Here is a 22,903-nt window from a genome sequence, read left to right as displayed (position 1 = left end):
TGATCAGGGTGAGGGTGGAGTAGATGGAATCCTGCGGCGGAGGCGACAGATGTGTCACAAAGTGGAAGGACATGAAGTTCTTTGAGGAGGACAGTCCCACTGGCAGAGAGTGAACCAAATGGTGTATAAGTATGCACCAGTCCTCGTTGGGAGCCCTCTAACGGCTCATCTTCATTCACGGTCCTGAGGAAAGAGCCGGTACCCGTTGGGAGCCGTCAGGCAGGCGCTCATTACACTGTGAGATTTGAGCGCGGAGTGGCATGATGAGGCAGCCAACACACTACTACTAGCACATACTGGTATATTTTAGGTGCTGCGAGAATGCCACATATGTGCTGATATACTGAGTGTCTAGCGTCATCGGTTTACAAGCTTCAGACTTAGCAAAATTCCTGGTACGTGGCACGTGATCTGGCATTGCTTCCGAGTGCATGCCAAATCGGGTTAGTGGATCGTAAAGTTTCTGAATTACGCCACAAATGTTGGTACATGTTACCTATAAATTGGCTTCAAACCCTCACTCATCCCTTTTCCCAACATCTTCCATCATCCTAACCTCATAATGTCGTCTGACCGCGCCGATATCGACATCTTTGCTTTGACCGCTGATGTTCCCGATGACGAGGAAACCGTCACTCTGAGACGCAAGGTTCGCGAGCTCTGCGATGAGATGCAAACTCTAGTGGATTCAGCTCCTGCTGAAAAGGATCCCGCGCTGTATGTAGAGAAAGAAGCGTGGTGTCGGAGCTGGACGCGCCTCCTCGTACGTGACCGCGAACACTTTGTTTAGTTGCTCAGACTCATCGCGCGACACTCCAGAGCGCGCTGAACACTTGCATTAAGCTCGCGAAGGACAAAAGCCTGCCGGTTGACCTGTCCATCGCGGAAAGGGAGTTAGGAAGACAAGCCGCCGGAAAATACGTGGCGTTTGAGCTCGAAATCAGCAAAATGAAGGCCGCCGCGGCGAGGCAGGCAGATGCAGATGGCCAGGTGCCTGACCTGATGCAGCACCTACAAATCGATGAGGGCCGGGAGGAACCTCGCCTTCAACCGCAACCGCAACCGCAACCGCAACCGCAACCGCAACCGCAAGAAGGGCAGGGGCAACAGCAACAGGAGGAGGAGGATGAAGCGGAGCAGCAGAAGCAGGTGCAGGCGCAGCTCGACGAGCCGCAGGATGAGGAAGAGCAATATCGAGGTCAAGAATCGAACACAGCGGACGATGACGTTGTCGATCCGGTGACCACTACCAACACAATTCCTGTTCAGCGCAAGCGGAGGTATCCACGTCCCATTGCTTCAAGCCCAGACGTCTCGCCGACATCCATGCCTAAGACGGCCCAGGCGATGCCCAAGGTGCGTAACTCATTTGTTTTGATTTCATCATATCATTCAACCTCCTTCAGAAGAGCACCCTGCCCACGAGCGTCGCGAACGATAAGGTCAATAAAGTCCCATGCAACAATTGTGCGCATGTGGGTCACAAATGCAATAGCAATCCTGCTGGCCAGGCTTGCCTCGACTGCAAGCGGCTCAAGATCGCATGTTCACTCGTTGGTGAGTTCTATGCATCCATTATCTGGCGACTTGACCCTTGACTTCTGGAGTTTAGAGAAAGGCAAGGCAAAGGCGTTGCCTACGCCGGTTTTCCTGCCTGCCGCACCTCCCACCTCTCCCAAGCCCACCGCGGCTTCCAGGCCCAAACCTGCGCCTGCACCCAAGGCTAAGGCCAAGGCCAAGTCTACGGTCATGCCAACACCTCAGCCCGCTGCCGGTCCCTCAAACACGAAGGATAAGGCCAAGGCCAAGTCCACGGTCAAGCCAACAACTCAGCCCGTTGCAGGTCCCTCAAACACCAATGCCGCATACATCCTCCTCGATAGCAGTCGCAGCATCCTAAACAACAGCAACAACAATCGCAAGAGGAAGCTCGCCCAAGTCCAGGAGCAGGATCATTCAGAGAGCGATGAAGAGGGTGCATACGAGGCAGGGAGGATTGAAGCGCTTCCCGGCTTGATCTCAATTGTTGAGACGGCCGTCGACGCGCTGAAAAAGGAAGTCAGCGCGATTAACGGGTACATGGCCACAAAGCGTCGCCGCCTCTAATTTCCCTCACCGCGTTAATTACAGCACAGTATTTATGTACAGATGTGGAATGCGATCGGATGTGTGAAGTGATGTGTGCAATGGTTTCTTGTGTAGCTTCGCCAAGCTTAGAAGGATTTGAGGAGAGGCCGTCGAGCTCCGTTACAAGACCCGGAACTGGCAGTACTACGGTCCATCGGAGACTCTCAAAGATGGATGCGATGGCTGATAGGGCAGATAAGATTATGTTAAGATAATCTTAATGTTAATGGTAGTATCTCAGCTATGTATCAGGTAACGGCCTATGAAATCCCGGTGCCCGTCAGACGGCCTACCATTCGAGTGCTCAGAGGACCGGTCCCCAAAGGGAGCCGTCTCAGAGGCAGAGTACTCATCTCAAAGATGTGTGATGACATACACAACTCCATTGCCAGCTGTCTCATGCCAAAATGTTAGGTCGTTGTTCAATTACCTTCAATCACCCAGCCGTGAGACTGCGGCTCCCTTTGGGGACCGCATCTGTCAAGAACGGATGTCAAGCACCTGCCTACGAGGCGGCTCCCATCAAAGACCACTCCGGGCAAGCACACACACCTGTGAAGTGGCTCCCATTGGGGACCGCACCTATCAAACACACTGGTCAAGCACCCACAAGTGGGACGGCGCACCCGCACAGACGGCTCCCAAAGGAAGTCAAGATCACTGACAGGCGCGGTCCCCCAAGGGAGCCGTCTTCACAGGTGGGTGCTTAACACAATTGTCCATCACAGAAGCGGTCCCCATTGGGAGCCGTCTCACAGGTCGGTTGCTCTACATCCGTTCTTGACAGATGCGGTCCCCAAATGGAGCCGCAGTCTCATATATTGGGGCGCGCGACTAGTTTGCTTGACACATGCGGTCCCCGCTGAGAGCCGCCTCATATATGGGTGCTTCAGAGATGAGGTCCCCAATGGGAGCCGCCTCACAGGTGCATGTGCATGTATGTCCGAAGCTCATGACAGGGCGCGGTCCCCAATTGGGGCCGTCTCACAGGTGGGTGCTTACACCTTGCACACAGCCGGAAAAGCTCTGTAAACAGATGTGATGCATACATTGCATATTAGCTTGATTTCCAAAATTCAGTTACAAATATAATCAATATGCGCCCGTCCGACGGCTCCCATTTACTGAGCTACCTAATTATATACACCGGTTGCAATGGGGACCGTCCATCTGTATCACAGACAGAGCTTCCATATATACGCTTGCAATGTGAGCCGGCTCCCGTTGGGGACCTCATCCGTGTAGAACACTTATCACCCACCACTGCAACTGGAGAGGTTCGAGGGCGGTCTACGAATAATTAGTGTTATGCAAAATAGACAGACGCGGGACCAATAGATATCACATGACTATTCCAGGACCCTATAAAGGGTTCTGGTTTCTGGATGTTGACACCTGAGACACGGCCAAATAAGAGTTTGCGACAGATCCCATTCAAATCGAGGAACAAATTGTTGATATTTAAAAGGATATGGTTTGCCTCAGGATCCATGATCAAAGCTTGGAAATGTCCAGAATCCGTGTTGACCCCAGATTTATAATCAAATGAGGAATACGCAAGCACAAAAAATGCTGAATTTTTCGGTATCGATGTGCCTTATTGGTATATTTATAATCAGATAATAAAAATGATTGGTATGTGTTGACTACACAAATTCAGATACAAATTATAGACGTGCCACATGATCAAATATGTGATAAATTTAAACTATGTATTAGATCGGGCGAGGGAACAGAGTGCGGCTATGTTGGGCGGACAGAGGGCGGAAAAATTATGAATATGTACATGAATATGTACATGAATATGCCTAAGAGTGGGGGTGGGCAACCTGGATGTAGCTACCGTGACGCTTACATAATGCACATACTTCAGAATCATCGACTCTTGGGTGACCCGCCGCCGTTGTGCAAAAACGCAACAGCAAATCAATTAACGGCGTGTTCGAGGATGTATATTATATGCTGTAGAATACCTCTACAAAATTTTGTAGCATCATTTTTTAACTTCGTGGTGATAATGCAAATATTGAGTAAGACAATGTTGAAGGAACAACAACAAGCATGCGCAGCAGCAAAAAATCAACGAGAACGTGTGGAATCATACTACTCATCATCAAAGTCCATATCATCTTCCTCCCCATACGACTCAATAAGCTCATCTCCGTGGGTATCTGTGGTGTCCTCCAGGTTTTGAGGCAAAACTGGCTCCACTGGAGTTTGCAACAGCATGTTGAAGTAAGATGCGAGTGCCGTCATGAGAGATTGGAGTTTGACAGCCCATACACCACGCCGAGACTTTGGCTTGATGTCTGGGACACCGAGAGCCTTCAGCTTGTCGAGTTGTGCATCAAGTGTCCGAACATTCATTTTTTCGATAACGACCCAATCAAAGACAATCTGTGTAGCGTTGAGTGTCTCTTCGATGTGTGCCTTCTTTGATGCCCTCTCAACGGCCTTCTGCTTCTTCTTTCTTGCGACTGCTCATGCATGGGCAACAAGAATCTTCCATTTCTTCTTCGCCAATCCACTCTTCTCCTTCTTCCATGCTAGAAGCATCGTGTATTTATGGTCATCGGTTGTAAAGTGTGCGTTCATGAAGGCCTGCGTGTTATTGCGATTGAACATCAGCTGATCATAAAAAAGATCATCAGAGCCCTTCACATTACAACGAGCTTCCAAACGCCAAGAGCCCAGTGCACCTAGGACAGTTCCTAATAAGCAAACAACTTTTGATTAAGTTTCTATACCTTTGTTAGCATCATTCGTGGCAGGCATGTGAGCGGCATCCCTTTCGGCTTGTGTTGATGTTGCAACCAGACCACCAGGCGCAAACTCGAGTGTAAATCGTTCATAGGTTTGAGTTCGCCCTTGAAAAATGCACAAAGAAGCTCTTTTGCAAGGTCCTGCTGCTCCAAGGTAAGGCTGTCGTAAAGATCGAGACAGGCAGTGATGGTGGTCGGATCTTCCCAAGGCTCCCCCCAGAGTGCACCAAGCTCGTGACTGGATTCGCATGACAAGAGAAGGTCAAGATTATCAACAAGAGCTTGGAGATGTATTTTAACATCATCGTGGAGAGGTCCGAGATCCAGAATGTTGAGATTGGCAGTCCCTGGCCCATGAACACGTCGAGCATATGGCCGTGAAATCGCTTGGTCATTGAGGGCAAAACAAAAACATTCCAAGCGAGTTCTCCAGCAATGAAGGCCAGCATAAAGATTCTTCTCCATATGGTTGGTTGAATGTCTCGTTCTCCTTGGAAATACGTGCGAGCTCGAGTAGTTCGATGTACTGGGGCCAAAATTTGATGATATGACATGCAGCTGCACCATATGTTTGGTACCTGGTGTTGCTGGTGTCGGGGAATGAAGAACAAGCACCGTCAGTCAACTCTTCCATCATGAGATGGTGAAAGTCCTGAAGTCCCTTCTTGTCGTCCTTGTGATTCAGTATATTACCCGCGATCTCGATCAGCTTGGCTGCTCCATGTTTCGTTAGCTTGAGTGCACGCTCAACTGCAGCCGATGAACCATCTGATAATGATGACAGGCGAATTGTCGCATCGTTGTCCTTGTTTGCGAGAAGAACGGGCCTATCAGAACTCTCTTTTGAATCCCAGACTGCCATCATGGCAGTGTTACCACCCTTCACAGCATTGAGTCCAAAAAAGAAGAGGTCGTGCTCTCGCTGAATTTCTGCAGGAAGCTGGTCAAAGCACTCTGTACCTAACCGCAATGCAAGCATGTCCATGATCTGACTCCAGTGCTGCTGATGGTCTTCAGCCGATAACGAAATCCAGGAGTCATGACCACCAAGCTCGGCAACCTTTGAACTTTCGGCATCATCAAGAAGTGGCTTTAAGTCTTCAGATGACATTTCGATGATAGCTTCATGTCCAAGGGAAATACGAATGCTCTCGTGCTTCCACTGCTCGATGAGATGCCTGGTTTTCTTGACATCACTGGCATGGTCGCCATTCATGCCCTTGAGTTTGTGGAGAAAGCCTGCGAGGTCGAGTATCTCGTGTGAATGGTGGGCAAGAGGACTATTGTTGAAGACAGTAGAGATGTCTGAGATGGTCTCTGTCCAACCCTCGACCTGGGTTTCACTGGTGTGACTCGCTGAGGAGGTAACTCCGAGGAAGCGGATTTTAACTGACGAGCCCGAGTCCGTACCATTGGCATAATCAGAGGCCTGAATCGCCATAGTGCGGGAGGTGTAGTCAATCCGTCAATGAGATGTTGAGTCACTGGCAATTGTAAGACCTGTCAAAATAATCTCATCAGGTAAACGACCCGAAAATGATAAATCATTAGAAGGCTTTATCTGATCTAAAATATGCACAATAAGCTTTGAATACTTGGACTTAGTTGGATAGAAACCGTCAAATGCACAACCGTGACAGCTTAGTCACAATTACTTGCCAGCTTGTCACCGAAATTGCACATATTGCAACACCCATCAGACGTGGCAATATAATATTAAGTTGTTGAGACCAACCGCCGTTGCCTACTCGAGAACCAGCTGCAATATACTATAATTCTGCCCTACCTTGGTGGTGGCATGTAGCCTTTGACTGCTTTTACTTCCTCCGCAATCTCTGAACTAATGACAGTGTCAGATAATCTTTTATATGGTTGGACTGTGTTGGACCATAACTGCCAATGGTCCAACGGTGCCAAGTGTATTCAACGCAGTATCGAGCTCTGCCGACGAGGTTGCCTTATGCAAGCAGAGCTTGTCATTGTACTCTCGACAAGAACCCCCTCGGTGTCGACCTTAGGTATGCGGTTGCAATTCCTGCTTGCGTTGCTCCGACCTACCAAGTGCACAATCTGGGCGACAAATGGCAGTGGATTACCATCTTCCCCAACCTCGATGAGGTCCGATAAGTGTATGCACGATGAGATTTGAATTTTATACTCCCCAACATATAAATTAATGACAGTGTGAGTTAAACTATTATATGGTTGGATTGTGTTGGACTATAACGGACGATAGTCCAACGGTGCCGGGTGTATCCAATGCAGTATCGAGCTCTGCCGACGTGGTTGCCTTATGCAGGCAGAGCTTGTCATTGTATTCTCAACAAGAAACCCCTTGGCGTCGACCTTAGGTATGTGGTTGTGATCCCTGATTGAGATACGACAAACGTACACGAAAATAGTTCCTTGTTGCATGTTCCCCATTCTCTCTCTAAATGCTGCAATCTTCCAAAGCCAGACATTTTTGGATGGGGACCTCTTTTATTCCCATGGTGTGGAGACATGGCAGCGTAGTGCTATCCGTCGGATAGCCGCTGAGCTGTGGTCATCATATGCAATGCCATCGAGTCTATTTTTCTCCGCAAACACACTCTAAAGGGTGTTTCTAGATAAAATCTTACAACATGTTGCATTGTGCCGGTGTGTTTATATTGGTCAGGCGATTTCTTCCGTCGGCATTTCGTGGAAGAATGGTCCTTATTGACACAAAGCAAAAGCAGATCATCATTAGATTGCAATACTATTTACTACAGACAGATGAGTATATTAATCTATGAAGAGATATTATGGAGGTTTGTAGCTTGTCTGAGGGCCATTCGTTTTTGTCGTATCTTGGATAAGGCGCTGTTGGCGCTGATAGGTCTCTTGGCAGCAGAGGATGTAGGAAAAACTTGGCTGAAGAAGCGATAATGTATCAGCCTTGGCAACGTGGTGAAGGATGTTAAACATATCGATTCCACCAAGTAAGCAGCTCGTCAACTTCCTTAGATTCCTCAGGGTCTTCTAAGAGGTCAAGGAGGCTATGGTAGAAAGTCTCAGAGTCCGTGGTCGTGTCGGTTCGCGAGAACACTGAAGATGAGCTTAAGGCGAATCGCACCTTCACTCGTACGTCAACACTACAGCCACAAAAGTATCATCATCAACGAACCTGAGTTGCGATATAGGCTATGGAGGCCATGGTGACACAATTCATGCCGTGGAGGCGAGCATTGCTGGATCGCGTGGCTTTGGGCTCTCTGTCGACTGAGCTTGGAGAGGTGAAAACGTGCTTGTAGGCCTGTTGGAACACGATGAAGTAAACGAGCGAGGTGATCTCACAAGTGCGCACTCACACATACTAGCAAGCGGCTCCTAAGAAGACCGGACCATGGGTCCTCATGATCATAAACATAGTGGGCATACAAAAATATGGGCCATTGATCCCCACAGACCTGACATTTCACCACTGCGAAGATCCTCTTTAATCCTGTTAAATAAGAATGAGTGCAATATTCAAGGGCAGCAAACCGGAGCATACTGAGGATCACTCCAATCCAGCCCAGCAGGACAGAGGAGAGATCCAGTGAGCTTGTGGTTGAATCCGCGGTCAATTTTGGAGTTTCTGTGTAAAGGAGGCTGTATCGCTTCTCCTTTCGGGGAAATCCAATCTAACACCGCAGACTTCAACGTTTTTGTGTCGTCGCCTCTGGCACCTGCGGCTCCCTTACCAATCTGCAAATTATGAGCGCAAAATCTGGCCACATAGGTAATGATGTACCAGCTCCCCAACGTGAAGGATTTCCTCATCGGATCCATCCTTCAATCGGTCCAGAAGGCCGGGGTAGGAGTCCAAGAGTTGCTCAAAAACGCGATGTTCTCGCCGCTCTCTATCAAGTACGTCAGCCAACAAGCGAATACAAATTGCGTATGTCTCTTACTCGGCAGAGAAGTCTTCCAACGGGGTATCTTCCATTTGCTCCAGTCTTAATATACCATTGGTGAGCAAGGAAGGATAGTTGCAGAGCGCGAACACCGTTCGACCAAAGTGGCGCCCGTGGGATACGAGCGGATCGGATAGGGAGCTGGTGGACAGGATGAGCGTACAAAAATTGTGGTCAATATAGACAACTTACGCTCTTTTGCGAGGCCCCATTTGGAGGGCGGACGAGCCGCGTTTGGCCGGAATACTGGAAGTGGTGTCGTGGGTGGTCATGGAAGTTGGGAAGAAAGGGTAGCACCGGCGTCGCAGATACTGTAAGTCGCTTTTATCCCTAGCATTACGCTATATGATATCTCAGGGAAACTTGGTAGCCAGAGTGGGCACTGAACTTAACTGGTGGGCAGGGCAGTAGGCATGGTACGTAACCGGTGGCCAGAGCCGTGGGTCAAACGGTGGCCAAGGTGAATATCCGTCGACCTTGAGCCGAAGGCGAGCTACAATTCGATGGCTAGATTAAAGTGTGACATAAGTACCCACCGTAGGCATATAGCTCCACTGACCTTGCATCGTCTTGTGGCAGCTCGCCATTTTACATCTGCCTAGGTCCAATATGCCGTGTCCCTCATGTCAGGCCTTCGAGCTACAAGGACGTAGTATCAACTTAAACCTGCGGTAAACCTATCGCACCTACCCGGAGGCGGGACACGCTGATGCCTTTGCTTAGGATCGAGTTAGTGGGCCACGCTGATGAAGGTGACCAGGAACTCACCAGGTAAAATCAGTCAATATTATCAATCGTTCTTGAAGTTTATTATAGGTTAGCGAGGATGTTGAAGATAACAAATCAGCAAGGAACGATAAGGCTTCCCTTCTACTTCTGCCAACACAAAAACACGAAGATGGCGAGGTGGACTCCATTGTCAGGCTGAAAGAGCGCCTGCAGATGGCAGAGATGGGCTGCGAAACGCTGCGAAATCTGTACCAAATTTACAGACTTCGCTGGTTAGAGGAAAATTACCGGGCAAGGATGATGGAGAAATACGTACCGAGTGGAATCAGTACTTGTTCTCCTCATCAGATTGCATGGGACGCCCCTTCTCCAACTCAAAGTATGTCGGACGCGGGTGGCCTTGGGGATAAACTGACTGTATCACCCAGGCGAATACGAACTTGAGGTTGATGGCTGAGAGTATACTGTAAATGTATGTATCAATGTGATGGAATTGATGATGAACCTATTTTCTCACGGTCTACCGTTGGATGATGCAGGTTTAGCATTGCGAGCTCTAAGGTTTCAAGAAGGCCATGATCGCGTATGGGCGTCGAGATACATGTGGTCGAGAATATATATCAAACATATAGCAGCTGGAATACAGAAACACGACACGAATTAATCAAGAAATGATTGAGATGTGCGAACTCGCTGTGGAGTAATAACATCGAGGAAGAAAATACTAAGGGGTGTCATATTGCCTAGGGAATTGGGTATGCTTAATAGGTATTACTAGCTAGCTAGTAAGATGCATGTGCGGAAATGTGATCCGCGGCAGCGATACGAATTTGATTTTCAAGCTTTGCCACTCTTAGAAACTGGAGTGAACGCAAAGTCTATTGTGATTACACCAAAATAACACTGTTCTACATGATCGATACAGTAGCTAGTAATGTTCGATACAAAGGCAATAAATCAAGAAGGTTAGGGTCCAGCGGGATGGCCAAAAATATTGTCATGCACTAAAGATGTTGATCTCAGCCTGGTCTAACTCATGGCACCCAAACGTCGATATCATCATAGTCTTCGCTGCCCGAGCCATCACTGTCGTCATCCTCGTCTTCATCGTCCTCGTGATCCTGGATAAGGTCTACTTCCTCAGGTAGACATCGTGGAACAATCGGATCTGGGGACGTTGAGAAACCTACAAGGACGTCAACGATTGAAGGGAGCACAATCAGCCTATGCTTACTATTGTCACAGAAGCTGCACACATGAGAATTTTCAAAGGCCATCATGTAGAGCTCCATCTCAGCTTGGGCGCGGCATAGCTTTGCCCGCAAGATGAGCAAATCCAGACCAAGGTTACGCAGATGAGCGTTGTTACGCCTAGTGGCAAGGGATGTCACCATCAACTCCGCCTGCATGGTCAGTTCTGCTTGGAACGCCTGGAAAAATTTTTCTTGGACATCGGAAGTGACCCATGTACTTGACAGGGAAAATGGGGAGCCAATACACTGTAGAAAGGCAGTGAGAGCAGCCGAGTGGACTATCACAGTACTGACCTTCAAACTGACGGATATTGGTCTTCCTGCGTGCGAGGCCGATTGACCAAAGACTGAAAAGGTAGAGCCGTCCGAACTTGAACGTAACGTTTTCTCAATCAAAGGTTCTGAACATGGAATGAGGCAGTGGGTATTGTTCCTCCTTAGCCAAGCTACACACGTCTCTCGTGTTGCTATTAAACAGGCTAAAGGCGCGCAAGGTAAAGGTATGTAGTTTGCAGGTGTAACTGTTTCCATCGTGCTTGGCCTGATGGGATGCTTGGTTCGAGCTCCAAATCGTGCTACAAATAGCAAGTGGGTTCAGACCACACAGCCGCACTTAAATTTGAATAAGCTCACACATCCAGTGTTGTTCCAAGAGCTCGATCGCCTGACTATACAAAGACACCTCCATTTGACACCGTCTCCTCCTCTCGTCTATGAGAACTCGCTCTACATGGGCGTGCCTTCCACCAGCCCCACCAGTACAGATATGCTGGTGCCTGCGCAACGTTTCTTCTTGCCTGGCCTCTATACTGCGCTCACCAATTATTTCCCAAAGATCGCCAGGATAGACTCGATCTTTGAGCAAAAATGACAGAACATATAATTCAGTTTGAAGCTACGTGGCAAGAAAACGATCAGTATGCACAAAGATGTGATATTACCAAACTGACCTTCTGACTTGCTATCAGTCCTATATAGGCATCCAGCATTTCAGAGCCCAGAGAATTCGAGAGTTGAAAAATGCTCGCGCGAGCACTTGAGTAATCAAACAGATCCGAAGAAAGACAGGTTGGCATATTGAATGAATGGCCGCACATGAGGTAGTGCGATATGTTGTAATAAGCGGTATTTATATGTATACAGCGGTGGTTCAATATCGAATTGTTGAGTGCCTACAGCCTTCGCGGAGTTGAGATCGTGGGGCCTGGGTGGGCAAGCTGGTAGGCATCAAAAAGATATAAATAACTCACCCCTGCCGCCTTGGTATCACCCCTTCCAAGCGATGTGGGGGGGGGGAGGGGGGGCGGTGCTGAGGAAATCTTCGGTCGCACATCTCTCGTAGGTCACTGTATGTGCTAGTGTGTCCTGCCCGCGAAGGATTTGGTGTGCAGGGTGTCAATGCTGGCAGGGATGAAGTTGTCCTTCTAGACTCTATCTTTCTTGTCGGCCTAATGTGGCAGTTACGGTTGAAAGTGCGGTATCTCGTTTCCTTACATGTCCCACTGAGTGTCTGAATGTAAATCACTTGGAATACGACGTTACGCGTAAACGATTATTCAAGTGATATGGTAGGTAGGCTAGAGTACCAATCGCAGTGTGCACACATAGGTAATTAGAAAATATAAGCTAGTGGCGTGACTCGATTAAAGCGTGCCGTGACCGTGGTTCACGCTTTGTCACACCTGAACAGATATGACGGCTCATCGTTGGCCTTGCTCCTACCCGCATGCATTTTTTGCAGCGTCTAAACAGAATTCGGAACTCCTTTGCAGGAATCCCATTACCAATAGAAGAGTTGAGTCTTTTCAACAGTTCTGTTTGCTCCCTGTGGGTCCATTCAAGTCGAATAGCCTTAGGCAAGACTTCCTGTTCTTTATCGTCCGTCATGAACCTGCAGTGCTACAACGAAGCAAACATACCTCTTTGAGGGTACCGGAAGGCGGCTGAGGATGGTAGACGGAAGTATTTGTCTATTTTCACTAGGTGATATTGAGTCTGAGATCTTCTTGAGTATGAAGAATACTGAACCTTGATATCCGCATCTATTGGTTGTACACCTTGCGGTCCAATCAGTCTTTTTGGTACCCTCATCCCACCAAGAATACACGGCAGACTCTACATACGCTCCTCTTCCACCGCCGTCAGCGCATAAGCAGCATGGGAATCTATAATCATATCCATCGCGGTGCATCTCTAGATGGGATGGCGGAATTTTTTTCCCATCACAACCGATAGGCCTGCGTTTTTGTGGAGCGGTATCAGCTCAACATTGGCATAGGATCCGATGCCATCTCACCAATACCATTCGATCATGGACTCCGAGGCACTGTCGTAGTGCATGAGGGCGAAGTCGCATGTCATAGCCTCCGCAATCATTCTGGCTAACCGTCGAGCAGCTTTATGGAAGTCAGGGGGGGCAGTAATGGTTGAAGAAGGTGAAGATGGTGGAACCAGCACCGATGAATGCCATTATCATGGCGGCTCTAGACCATATGTACGAGCACCCACACATCTATCCAACGTGCTCGGAGGCCGTGAGGAGTCTCCCCTTCATAATGTAAATTTCATATGTGCACTGTTTTACCTAGCTCATCATGATCTACATTTAGGAGTTCTAATGTTCTTCAGATCGCTGCAAAGTCGCGACTTGCGAAAAGCACTATCTCTGACACTACTGGTGACAGGTGAATGGTCCTGGAAGATGTTCGGCCTATCGTTGTTCAGCCAATCCCCTCTGATCAGTTTGGCGCGCTTCCCAATAGCAACGGCTTTAGTTCCCCGAAGTCTCTGAGAGTCGCGTGGGACTTGCCCATGTCATCATTCTCGCGCAAGTAAATAGGACGTACGGCGCCGCTTTCTTCGTATGCCATCTTGTACTAAATCCATGTATAACAATCTTTGGAGCTATCCTGTATGCCCAGAAAGCCGCAATCCCATGCATTTTGGCTTGTCTTCTGGAAACAAGTTTAAATGTTTATTGGCCGACTATGAAGCTTGAAGAGCACACATTGCACAGAGCTCGAAATTGGCAGCGCAGTCAAACACTGCATGGTATTGAGATACGATCACAAGAGGTTCAAATTCGCATCATGCCATGGGTGAGTGCGCTCCAGCACTTAAACAATATTTATTTAGCTAACTACGTCACTGATTGGCGGAACAGTACGGCCCAAAGTACGGCTGGCTGGTATTCCCGTCCGGCAAACCTCGGCAAACAGTCAGATACATTCGGAGTTAGAAATTAACCTGGGCAGAATTGAAGTTCCGCTTATAGACAATTGATCACCCGCCTTACCCACACCAATACACGACAACTACCATTTGCATTACTTACGTCAAATAGCCCCTGTCGAACTGTCAAACCCCGCATTGTAACATATCATAACACAGATGTCCCGCACAAACCACGTGGCCTGTAGAGGATCGCTGCCACTGAAAGGCAGGAAAGTTTTGGTAAGTAACGACTGTAATCAGCGACAGTAACTAACGATTTCTATCAGACGCAAGTTGATCTGTGGTTCGATGCAGTGAGTCTGTCAGGAACTTCTCACCGATGGCTTACCCGAGATATACAGCGTCCCGTTCAATCGGTCGCCGTCCTGCCCATGCGCCGTCCGGTCCTGACGTTAAAGATAATGTTCATCCATGCTGGGAATAAAGCGAGAGCAATGCTTCGGGTACATCACATGAATTTCATTAGCACAACCATGATTCACACACGCCATCTATGTACATAGCTATAATGATTCGGACTCGGGGATGATTGTCACACCTTAGGCGTTTACGCATATAGCAGGGCCTGACACATCCCATATATCCATCATCCATCATGAGATATCCAGCTTGTAGCATAGATCTTCAAATCCCCCCACATTTCAGCGCTACAACAATTGTACAGTAATTTAGCACATATCAGATTCCACGCAAGATCACAATTGGTCTGATTTTTCCATAGGCCTGCATACATAATAGCACAGTACCATAATGATCTTGCTATATGTCACCTACTATATCCTATATCCCTCATGATCACTCCAACTGCCTTCGCTAATTATATCCCTGGACCCTGGTTTCAGGGTTGTTCCGAGCGGAGGTATTATGATCAGAATTGTGCGTGGCGTGAAATATAAAAATATCAATACCTCACTATCATCGTGTGAATGTTGAACGAACGATGGCCACGACGGTGATGGTACGTACTTTGTTCAACCACGAGCTCTAAAGCTATTTGTCTAGCGAGACCCCAGCTAAAAGAATCGTTTGATAGATGTCGCAGCTGCTCAATTGCAGTATTCCTATCTGGCCTACACAACTCAGGCGGTACACCGAAATGGCATGGTCACCGTGAGTGTCGTCAATATTACAGGACAATTCTGGATGTCAGCTGCTTTGTTGAGAACATCAGGTGCGCCAGGTTTCAATTCAGTGGTAATCGATGATTTATCAGCCGCTCGCAAACTGCAGAAGTGAGGGCACTGGGATATCATTTTTGCATCTGCATATAATTGGAGATGGGTTCCTTCGCTACCTCTACACTAACCATCATCTGCTACCTACACTTATACATTTACCATCGTCTCCACTTATTATCACTACCTACCTCTACACTTACTCTCCACTTACCATCATCCATCATCTCCCGTCTACCTCTACACTTACCATCATCTCCACCACTTACCATCATCTCCCGTCTGCGCTACAAAGAATGCCGAAGCCTACAGAGAAATCAATCTGGAGTATGGACGCCGATTCGGACGTCGTAACCGTTTGTGCAGTTTCTCTTTGCCGTATACTAATGTAATATTGTTCGCAGAATATACCACTAAAGCCGGAGGGATCAGACGGATGTGTGGACATTGAGGACGTTGGTATGGACGTCGACGCGGACATTGAGCACGTTGAGGACGTTGGTATGGAAGTCGACGCAAACATTGATGCGGACATTGGTATGGACGTCGACGCGGACGTTGAGCACGTTGATATGGACGTCGACGCAAAAGTTGATGCGGACGTCGTAATGGTATCCTTCATCTATACCCTTGTAATCTGATCTGATTGAATATCGTTTGTTTCAGGAAATACTCGAGTCGCCGGAGGAGGGATCAGATGGATGGATGGATGTTGATGCGAACATTGATGTGGACATGGTATGTATCCCTCACTCTACTCTTATGATTTAGTTGAATATCATTTGCTACAGGAAATGCTTGAGCCGGAGGACGAAACAGACTGGTGTATGGACATCGATGTGCACATCGCCTCGGTAAGCGCATCTTACTCTACTCCCCTTCGATTTCTTACTCTTTTTTATTCTTGGCAGGATAACATGCTTATTGACCAGGCAGCGTAACAACAAAGGCAGATGCAGATTTGAACTGTGAGTCTCACATATATCATAAAACTGATGTCTAATTGCACCATAGTCCCCTATTCTAGTTGGTTTTACACTTGTCCTGGCGTCCTGACTTGTCTATACGGATACATACCACACCCCACTCTTATATTTGCCCAGTCAGTTTCCATATTACACCCCACTCATTATTTAATCTCCCTCATGCTAATCAACGCTTTGCAAAAATTTTGACTCTTGGTGGGGGAAGCAGTCCACCTGTTGAATTGAGGGAACCTTCATTGCTCATCAACCGAGTGAAGGTGATTTACAGCGTCAGTCATCATCTGATGTGTCTTCGTGTATTTCTGCTGAACGCTCCCTTGCAGCCCTAGAGATGTCATTCAGCGTGTGTCGGCTCTCAACCCGCCCGTCTTCAGTCCTGTCTTCTAACCACTGTGGCTAGTAGATGCCATGAACTTCGGTGCATAATGCACTGAACACCATTTCTTCAGTGGATTTGACCACTGAACTTGAGAATCGGGCATACTTTAAATTCATGAAATCAGTCGATTGCATCACAAGTCATGGCATCCAAATTACCTTCTTGCAAGATCAGCACTGTCAAAACACGATAAGCACCACTCCTTGTGACAGACGCAGACAATCATATATTTACTGAGTACACTACAAGTACCGGACGTGCAGGTTCAGACGTGCGGAAGAGCACATGGTATACAATACTTGTGGGAGGCCGATCCTGTAGAGTACGTCCGTGCTAGTGTCATTTCTACAAGTTGGTGTCGTTCTTGTGCTGATATATTCTGCTTAGAACTTGAACAATCACTGCCATGCTGTGGCGTTGGCCCTGGATGATCGCAAACTCCCCGTACATGTGCAGGCCAAGTCAAGGACGCTGTCTCTCCGCAAGTCGGCAAGGTCGTGCAAGGTGCGTCTCATGTCCAAACCCACTGACACCCTCATTGATTTCGACAGTGGTTGTTTCAGATCTTCTTAGACTCTCCGATGAGACAGATCTCAACATCCTCAATCACAGCATGAAAGCTATGGTCGACTGTTAAGACCGTGTTCAACGGGTCGGACCGGAGGGGCTTAGCTTCAGCTCGTGCGCTGCCCTCTTTACCCGAGTACGTGCCCCTAATTTACAGGGGGTAGATATCGTCGGCCGAGGTATATGGATGGGCCGGACGAAAGAGGGATGACTACTCGAGACTTTGTCCGGGTAGAAACTAACAGGGTACGGGCTACCCGAAGGTAGAAGTGGAGGGATTTAGCCTTAGGGATATAATCCCGAGGCTCGGAGGGTCGGACTAGGATGACAATCCTAAGAGCCGAGGGAAACGAGGAATGAACTGAGTCTAAGATGATATTCGAACTAAGGATATACTACGGGTTACAAGGGGTTTATATACTATAAGGTATCCGACGGACGTCCGGCCGAAGCGCAGTCCTCGGAACATAAAGCTATGTAGAAAACATACTAGTGAGTAAAACATAACTGCGGACGATCGAAAGTGGGGCCGGATATGAAATAGAACAAAGGGGACGAGTTAAATGAAAGGGAAATGAATAGACTAACGGACGGATCAGAATGGACCCGGACATTAACTGTCAGAAGGATCCGGACACATAGGGGCAGAAAGAAGCATATACAAATGGGGACTCAGGGAAATGAATTCTAGAACGGACCCGAGGAATCGGGTGGACCGGACCGGACGAGAAGCCTCATGTATGGGATATGACATCGACCCTCCATTATAGATAAATTATACTGTGCACCGTATAGTAATGATGCTCGTATCATGTATTTTGGATCTGGACTGCGGTACACAACTGGAATCCACTGATTTCCCACCATCCAACGGAAAATGACTTGGGAGCCCTATACCCTAGGACCTTGCACAATCCTTTGATTTACAAGCCAACAACAATAAACAAACAGCGCACGCTGGTGCCTGTTTGTCATTATTTGTGATCTCAAGATCACCGATCATCGATAATCACAAATCTACTTACGGTCAGCCCCTTTCTGTCAGAAATCTAGTCAATCCTGTTATAACGATATACAATAAAACATTAGATGTCTCGAGTAACACAAACGGCTAGCAGGGGACCATTGCCAATGAAAGGCAGGAAAGTTTTGGTAAGTAACACGTCATAATTGGTGTCGTATAGATAACAATTGAACTTCTCAGACACAAGTGGATATGTGGTTGGTTGAATGCAGTGAGATCGTAAACAGTTTTGTTGCAGGCGGCTTACCCCAGTTGTTCAGCAACCCGGCCAATCAGTTGCTAGTGCACCGCTGTCCCGTCGTCGGGTTGCGATCAAGCCCCAAGTCCTCGCCATCGCACAAAACATCAAAAACAAAGTGAAAAATGTACTTCAGGCGAGTGCTTTCGTTTTATCGTAACACCAATCCCTTACAAATACATTTGTAGCTATAACATTTCGTCTTCCATCCATCGTCTGTGAGTTTTACCATATATCATCACACCATATATCATCACACCATATATCATCACACCATATATCATCACACCATATATCATCACACCATCCACTCAATAGCATTACCGAACATTCCATATTTGCATACTCGGAATTCATCACAAGTACATACAATTCAGAACTACTGCTAATGACATACCTGGTCGTCCTGTCTTACACTGTACTGCCATACCATATCTTTTGATCATCCAACTCACTAAAAATAGGTCTAAGGGTTTTCATCCATCACAGCGGATGTATGAGCATAATCATATCCATCATGATCACCGTGTGAACACCACATCACTTGTTGAACCATGGCCACAATGGTATGTGCAATCACAAGTTGTGTTGAAGCTTCATACTCACGCTCTCATGCAAGACCCAAGCTGGGAGCGTCAATCAGCAGATGGACCTGCTCAAGTTCAGTGTCCCTATGTGGCCGACGCAACTTCGGCAGTATACCGAGATACCACTGCCGTGAGTATCTATCGCTCAAACTCACATAAGTACTTACTGACTTCATTTGTCGATAGGGACCCTCAATGTTGCGATTATAATGTCGAAACGATGAAGATTGATCCCGCTCAGTTTGTGGCAGTCGTTTGGAACTTGGCCGATCTAACTGTGATATTGATAGGCTCGATGTTCATGGAGATTGGAGTGAATTTATTCACCCGTCAGGGGCAACATATCACTACAATGCGAGAACAGTGAGTGCCTGCTGGTATTTCATGCTACATGCTCACTTTATAGGAATAAAGAAAACATACACGGAAATGAATATCAAGGCTTGCTCAGATCAACAGCTACAGCGGTTGGAATCCTGGATCAACGCGTCGAGAGCTAAACTTGACGGGAAACAATGGCTACTTGTCGTTGACCCAATCTCCGTGGGAGGGACAGAAATATACCCATATTACTATGTCATCCCGGAAAATCGCATTATCGCATGGATAGAACCATTGGATGGTTACCTTCTATTCCAAGAGTGTGAGACGGCGTGGAACTGGAACCACAAAAGTAAGTTACTTTTGCGTGCCTTCATTCTTGAACTCAATCGCACAGGACTTGAGCTGGAGGCCCAGTATTGGTGAGTGATTGACGTCATCCCAAACCAGAACGATACTCACCTCTTGACTAGGAAACATGTCGAGTATTTTCCACACAGGATGGAAATATGTCTTTCTGAAGTCAGAGCTTTGCGGGTTCAGTTGAACTGGTATCGTGTAGGCGAGTACTTCGACATTCCAGCTCCTGATCAGAATAACCTTAGTGAAACATAGAAGTGTTAGCGATAGAACAATCAACAGCAGCCTCACTGTTCTGGACTCTTGAACAAATGAAGGAAATGGCCGTGGAGCTGGCCACCACCGGTACGTATCCTCATCTCAACTTCCTGTGCAAGTCCATGACCGAAACAGAGGAATTTGCCGGACCTACTGGGATCAAGGAGGAACCTGGTATCGCAATCTGTGGTGCGTGAGCTGTTGAAAGGTCACAAATGCGAACTTATCATGCACAGGAAAAATATTGTACATGCTTCGTACGATGTCGCATTCCCATACCCGACGTCGTTGATTTATTGATAAAAAATAGGACATCATGAATACCTTAACCACCACGGCCAGCCCGAAGCTCGCTTAATGCGAACGCACTCGCTGGCAAAGAGACGCAAAGACCCAGGAAATTCACCTTTCATGGCTAGCGCTGGAATAGCGATGCTTTGGACTCCAATAGTGGTGCTAAAGCAGCTTAGGGATATTTATGTTGATGGGATCGTAAACGGGATCGACATCAGGGGATTTATGGATGACTTCAACGCCCAGTCCAAAGCTCAAACTACTGTGGTGAGTCTTATGTTGCGGACCTAGATGTGAGAACACTTACCTCTGATAGGCAAGCGTCATCTTGGCGGTCAATGCCAGCATCCTTGCGATCCCAGGTTTAGGCTCACAACCCGCTACAAAAACGCTGTGCTCTATCTTGTTCGTCCTAAGTGTCTACTGCATTATTGGGTGCACAATGGCACAGCACTTTGGCTACAGGCTGAGATCCCTCGATTTCACAGTTCGATTCCCGTCATCCTTTTGGAAGAAAATATTGGCCTGACGTTACCAACTCAACAGGCGTATTACTTACAGGGGAAGATGGCGAGTCTTGCAGTCCTTGCAAGCATACCTAGTTTTCTGTATCTCACAAGGTAACCAAAGCTTTGGTTGCAATCACTGATTACTCACAGGACTTCTACAGTCTGGTGTTTTCAATTTTCGGGTTTCTCGCAGGAATCTTCGCAGGTGAATTTGGGCTACCGTTATCTGCAAGAATCAGATGTGGGCTGGCCCTTGTCATTGGGACCGGTCTCACGATTCCGTTAATGATGGCCAGTTTTGGTCCTGGGCCGATTCGGTGATGACGGTCAGTCTTTCTTGGACTGATTCAATGGACGGCACATCCTTTGCATAGAAAATCTTCAACACATGTTGTTGATACGGTACAAGGTCAAAATGCATTGTTTGGCAAAAGTTGTTCGACATCTCATTCTGCAAGCGATGGCTTCGTTCCTCCCGTTGCCATGGTCATTTCTGAGCAAGAAATACCCGATGATGGGTTTTCTGTCATGTCGACGTGCATTTTACGCAAGTTTTTCGGGTATTTCGGGATCACTCGAGTTCGTTTGCGTTTTTTGAATCAGTTTCCATCAGGGGATTTTTTGCCTGTCACTGTTCCAAGTGTCGGTCATCTCATTGATCACTTTTGTATGTTTACTCGTGAGCAATATATTGAAATTGCGCGAGCTCATTCCGTTCCTTTCAAATCTGTTGACCGCAAGGATTACATTCGTGATCTCTTACATGTACACATATGTAATCGAGATTGTGCACTTAATTTAATTGTTTTTAAGCATTTGGCTGTCGTCAGATGCGATTTTTCACGCTCTATATTGCCCGTTCCTTTTGCTATTGATCATCGTGCTGAGCGTAGTGCTGCTCAACGGATCAAGCGGGCTTGTTTAGATGAAGCCTCGAATCCTCGATATGTTGATCACCTCCTTCCTTCTCCTTTAGGTTTAGCTGACCCTGAATTTCCGACTGTTCAAATGTTTGAAGCAAAGATTGATATAATTAAGCGATGGCAACATGAAATGAGTGCGACGGCTCTATGCAGGGGCGCGTGTGCAGTTTGCGCGCACAATGTCTGTGCACGTGAGCTCAAATCTGTTGATGCTCATAAGGTTCCGCTGCATTTATTGCGAAACGACTGTTTACCGGAGCATACATTGCCTTCAAATTATGATATTGAAATGTATGGACGTGCTATTCTGTATTCTAAGGGTTTAAATGATTTTTGTTCTTTTTCTAATTTGTTGATGTGTTGATATTGTTATTCTTCTCTCGTTTGTAAATGCCCGCGTCAACCGGTCAATTCGTTGGCCAATTTTCAATACTATGGATTTGAGAGACTGCCGAAGGATGTTCACGATGTGTTTGCACGTGCGTCTGTTTACGACTTGATGCTGATTTCGTGTGCGCGTGCGTCGCAGATTACACATTTTTATTTGTATAAACCATCTGGGCGGTATAACTGGCAGGGGGAAGAAGGATCTCAGCGCTATAATCAGGGCAATGTTGCCATTCGACCGCAAGATTCCACTGAGTTACAATCTTTGTTGCCACCTAGTTGCGATGAATTGCGTGATGCGATGTGTGTTATATTTTCTGGTCATTCGCAGAAGCCGACGCGGGACACTGTTAAGCAGATGCAGCCAATATTAGTGACTAAATCGACTGTCAAAGTTCTCATTGACTTCTTACTTATGAACAATCCTTGGTATCAACAATGTGGAGTGGAATTTAGCCAGAAAAACATGGACGATTTGTTTGAAGACGTTGACGGCGATGTAGATACCAGCGTTCCAGATGTGGCCTTTCGCGACTTATATTGTGAGTGACAAATCGTCTTTGGGAATAGGGTCTCTTTGCTCACCTTACTCTTCACAACACTATGACGAAGACAAAAATCGACACTGTCCCTGACCACAAAGCCAATTCCAAGACACGGTCCAGCAAAAGAGCAAAACTGTCCAACATAGGTATGTATTGTGTTTTGCTGGACTTTCGCGGGGTTTATTGTCTCTTTATACCAAAATACACGATAGGAGATGATGGAACAAGCACAGAATGTATGAAGGAGAGCAACAACAGTCAGCATCAAGCCGCTAACAACGAGTAAGCACGGTCACAATCAACATAGAAATCATCTTAACTTTAA

General features: G+C 47.2%; 9 protein-coding genes across 9 annotated transcripts; 6 read left to right on the top strand and 3 right to left on the bottom strand.

The window, feature by feature from the left end:
• Positions 1-562: 562 nt before the first annotated feature.
• DEU56DRAFT_756359 (uncharacterized protein) lies at positions 563-2,106 on the top strand (the record flags this gene model as incomplete). The annotated part of the gene is made up of 4 exons (XM_041350025.1): positions 563-763; positions 799-1,356; positions 1,407-1,557; positions 1,613-2,106. The coding sequence occupies 4 exons, from the start codon at positions 563-565 to the stop codon at positions 2,104-2,106; spliced, it is 1,404 nt and encodes a 467-aa protein (XP_041208199.1).
• A 428-nt stretch (positions 2,107-2,534) lies between these two features.
• Positions 2,535-3,668, top strand: DEU56DRAFT_756358 (uncharacterized protein; the record flags this gene model as incomplete). The annotated part of the gene is made up of 4 exons (XM_041350024.1): positions 2,535-2,825; positions 3,087-3,117; positions 3,208-3,404; positions 3,486-3,668. 4 exons carry the CDS (start codon positions 2,535-2,537, stop codon positions 3,666-3,668), a joined length of 702 nt encoding a protein of 233 aa, XP_041208198.1.
• Positions 3,669-4,230: 562 nt separating this feature from the next.
• DEU56DRAFT_756357 (uncharacterized protein) lies at positions 4,231-6,330 on the bottom strand (the record flags this gene model as incomplete). The annotated part of the gene is made up of 4 exons (XM_041350023.1): positions 4,231-4,604; positions 4,656-4,755; positions 4,875-5,127; positions 5,303-6,330. The coding sequence occupies 4 exons, from the start codon at positions 6,328-6,330 to the stop codon at positions 4,231-4,233; spliced, it is 1,755 nt and encodes a 584-aa protein (XP_041208197.1).
• Positions 6,331-7,660: 1,330 nt separating this feature from the next.
• DEU56DRAFT_871539 (uncharacterized protein) lies at positions 7,661-9,081 on the bottom strand (the record flags this gene model as incomplete). The annotated part of the gene is made up of 8 exons (XM_041355706.1): positions 7,661-7,784; positions 7,850-7,986; positions 8,038-8,166; positions 8,222-8,345; positions 8,407-8,600; positions 8,647-8,755; positions 8,807-8,950; positions 9,002-9,081. The coding sequence occupies 8 exons, from the start codon at positions 9,079-9,081 to the stop codon at positions 7,661-7,663; spliced, it is 1,041 nt and encodes a 346-aa protein (XP_041208196.1).
• A 337-nt stretch (positions 9,082-9,418) lies between these two features.
• DEU56DRAFT_913028 (uncharacterized protein) lies at positions 9,419-9,995 on the top strand (the record flags this gene model as incomplete). Its single annotated transcript, XM_041357472.1, has 4 exons — positions 9,419-9,480; positions 9,533-9,580; positions 9,631-9,917; positions 9,967-9,995. 4 exons carry the CDS (start codon positions 9,419-9,421, stop codon positions 9,993-9,995), a joined length of 426 nt encoding a protein of 141 aa, XP_041208195.1.
• Positions 9,996-10,572: 577 nt separating this feature from the next.
• On the bottom strand, positions 10,573-11,888 carry DEU56DRAFT_756355 (uncharacterized protein; the record flags this gene model as incomplete). Its single annotated transcript, XM_041350022.1, has 6 exons — positions 10,573-10,724; positions 10,773-11,037; positions 11,086-11,161; positions 11,246-11,366; positions 11,425-11,686; positions 11,742-11,888. The coding sequence occupies 6 exons, from the start codon at positions 11,886-11,888 to the stop codon at positions 10,573-10,575; spliced, it is 1,023 nt and encodes a 340-aa protein (XP_041208194.1).
• A 3,077-nt stretch (positions 11,889-14,965) lies between these two features.
• On the top strand, positions 14,966-17,182 carry DEU56DRAFT_756354 (uncharacterized protein; the record flags this gene model as incomplete). Its single annotated transcript, XM_041350021.1, has 13 exons — positions 14,966-14,983; positions 15,059-15,135; positions 15,158-15,196; positions 15,239-15,257; positions 15,605-15,811; positions 15,867-15,938; positions 15,992-16,054; positions 16,137-16,168; positions 16,228-16,302; positions 16,510-16,529; positions 16,829-16,887; positions 16,953-17,069; positions 17,117-17,182. 13 exons carry the CDS (start codon positions 14,966-14,968, stop codon positions 17,180-17,182), a joined length of 864 nt encoding a protein of 287 aa, XP_041208193.1.
• Positions 17,183-18,948: 1,766 nt separating this feature from the next.
• DEU56DRAFT_913025 (uncharacterized protein) lies at positions 18,949-19,917 on the top strand (the record flags this gene model as incomplete). Its single annotated transcript, XM_041357471.1, has 7 exons — positions 18,949-18,960; positions 19,014-19,111; positions 19,168-19,221; positions 19,272-19,344; positions 19,396-19,654; positions 19,700-19,724; positions 19,776-19,917. 7 exons carry the CDS (start codon positions 18,949-18,951, stop codon positions 19,915-19,917), a joined length of 663 nt encoding a protein of 220 aa, XP_041208192.1.
• A 2,126-nt stretch (positions 19,918-22,043) lies between these two features.
• DEU56DRAFT_704765 (uncharacterized protein) lies at positions 22,044-22,520 on the top strand (the record flags this gene model as incomplete). The annotated part of the gene is made up of 1 exon (XM_041347378.1): positions 22,044-22,520. A coding segment is annotated over one exon (477 nt), but the record flags the coding sequence as incomplete, so codon positions are not given.
• Positions 22,521-22,903: the final 383 nt, after the last annotated feature.

The sequence above is a fragment of the Suillus clintonianus genome (assembly GCF_016758775.1).
Source record: "Suillus clintonianus strain FC179 chromosome Unknown DEU56scaffold_38, whole genome shotgun sequence".
Classification (NCBI taxonomy): Eukaryota; Fungi; Basidiomycota; class Agaricomycetes; order Boletales; family Suillaceae; genus Suillus; species Suillus clintonianus.
This window is presented reverse-complemented; position numbering and strand designations above follow the sequence as displayed.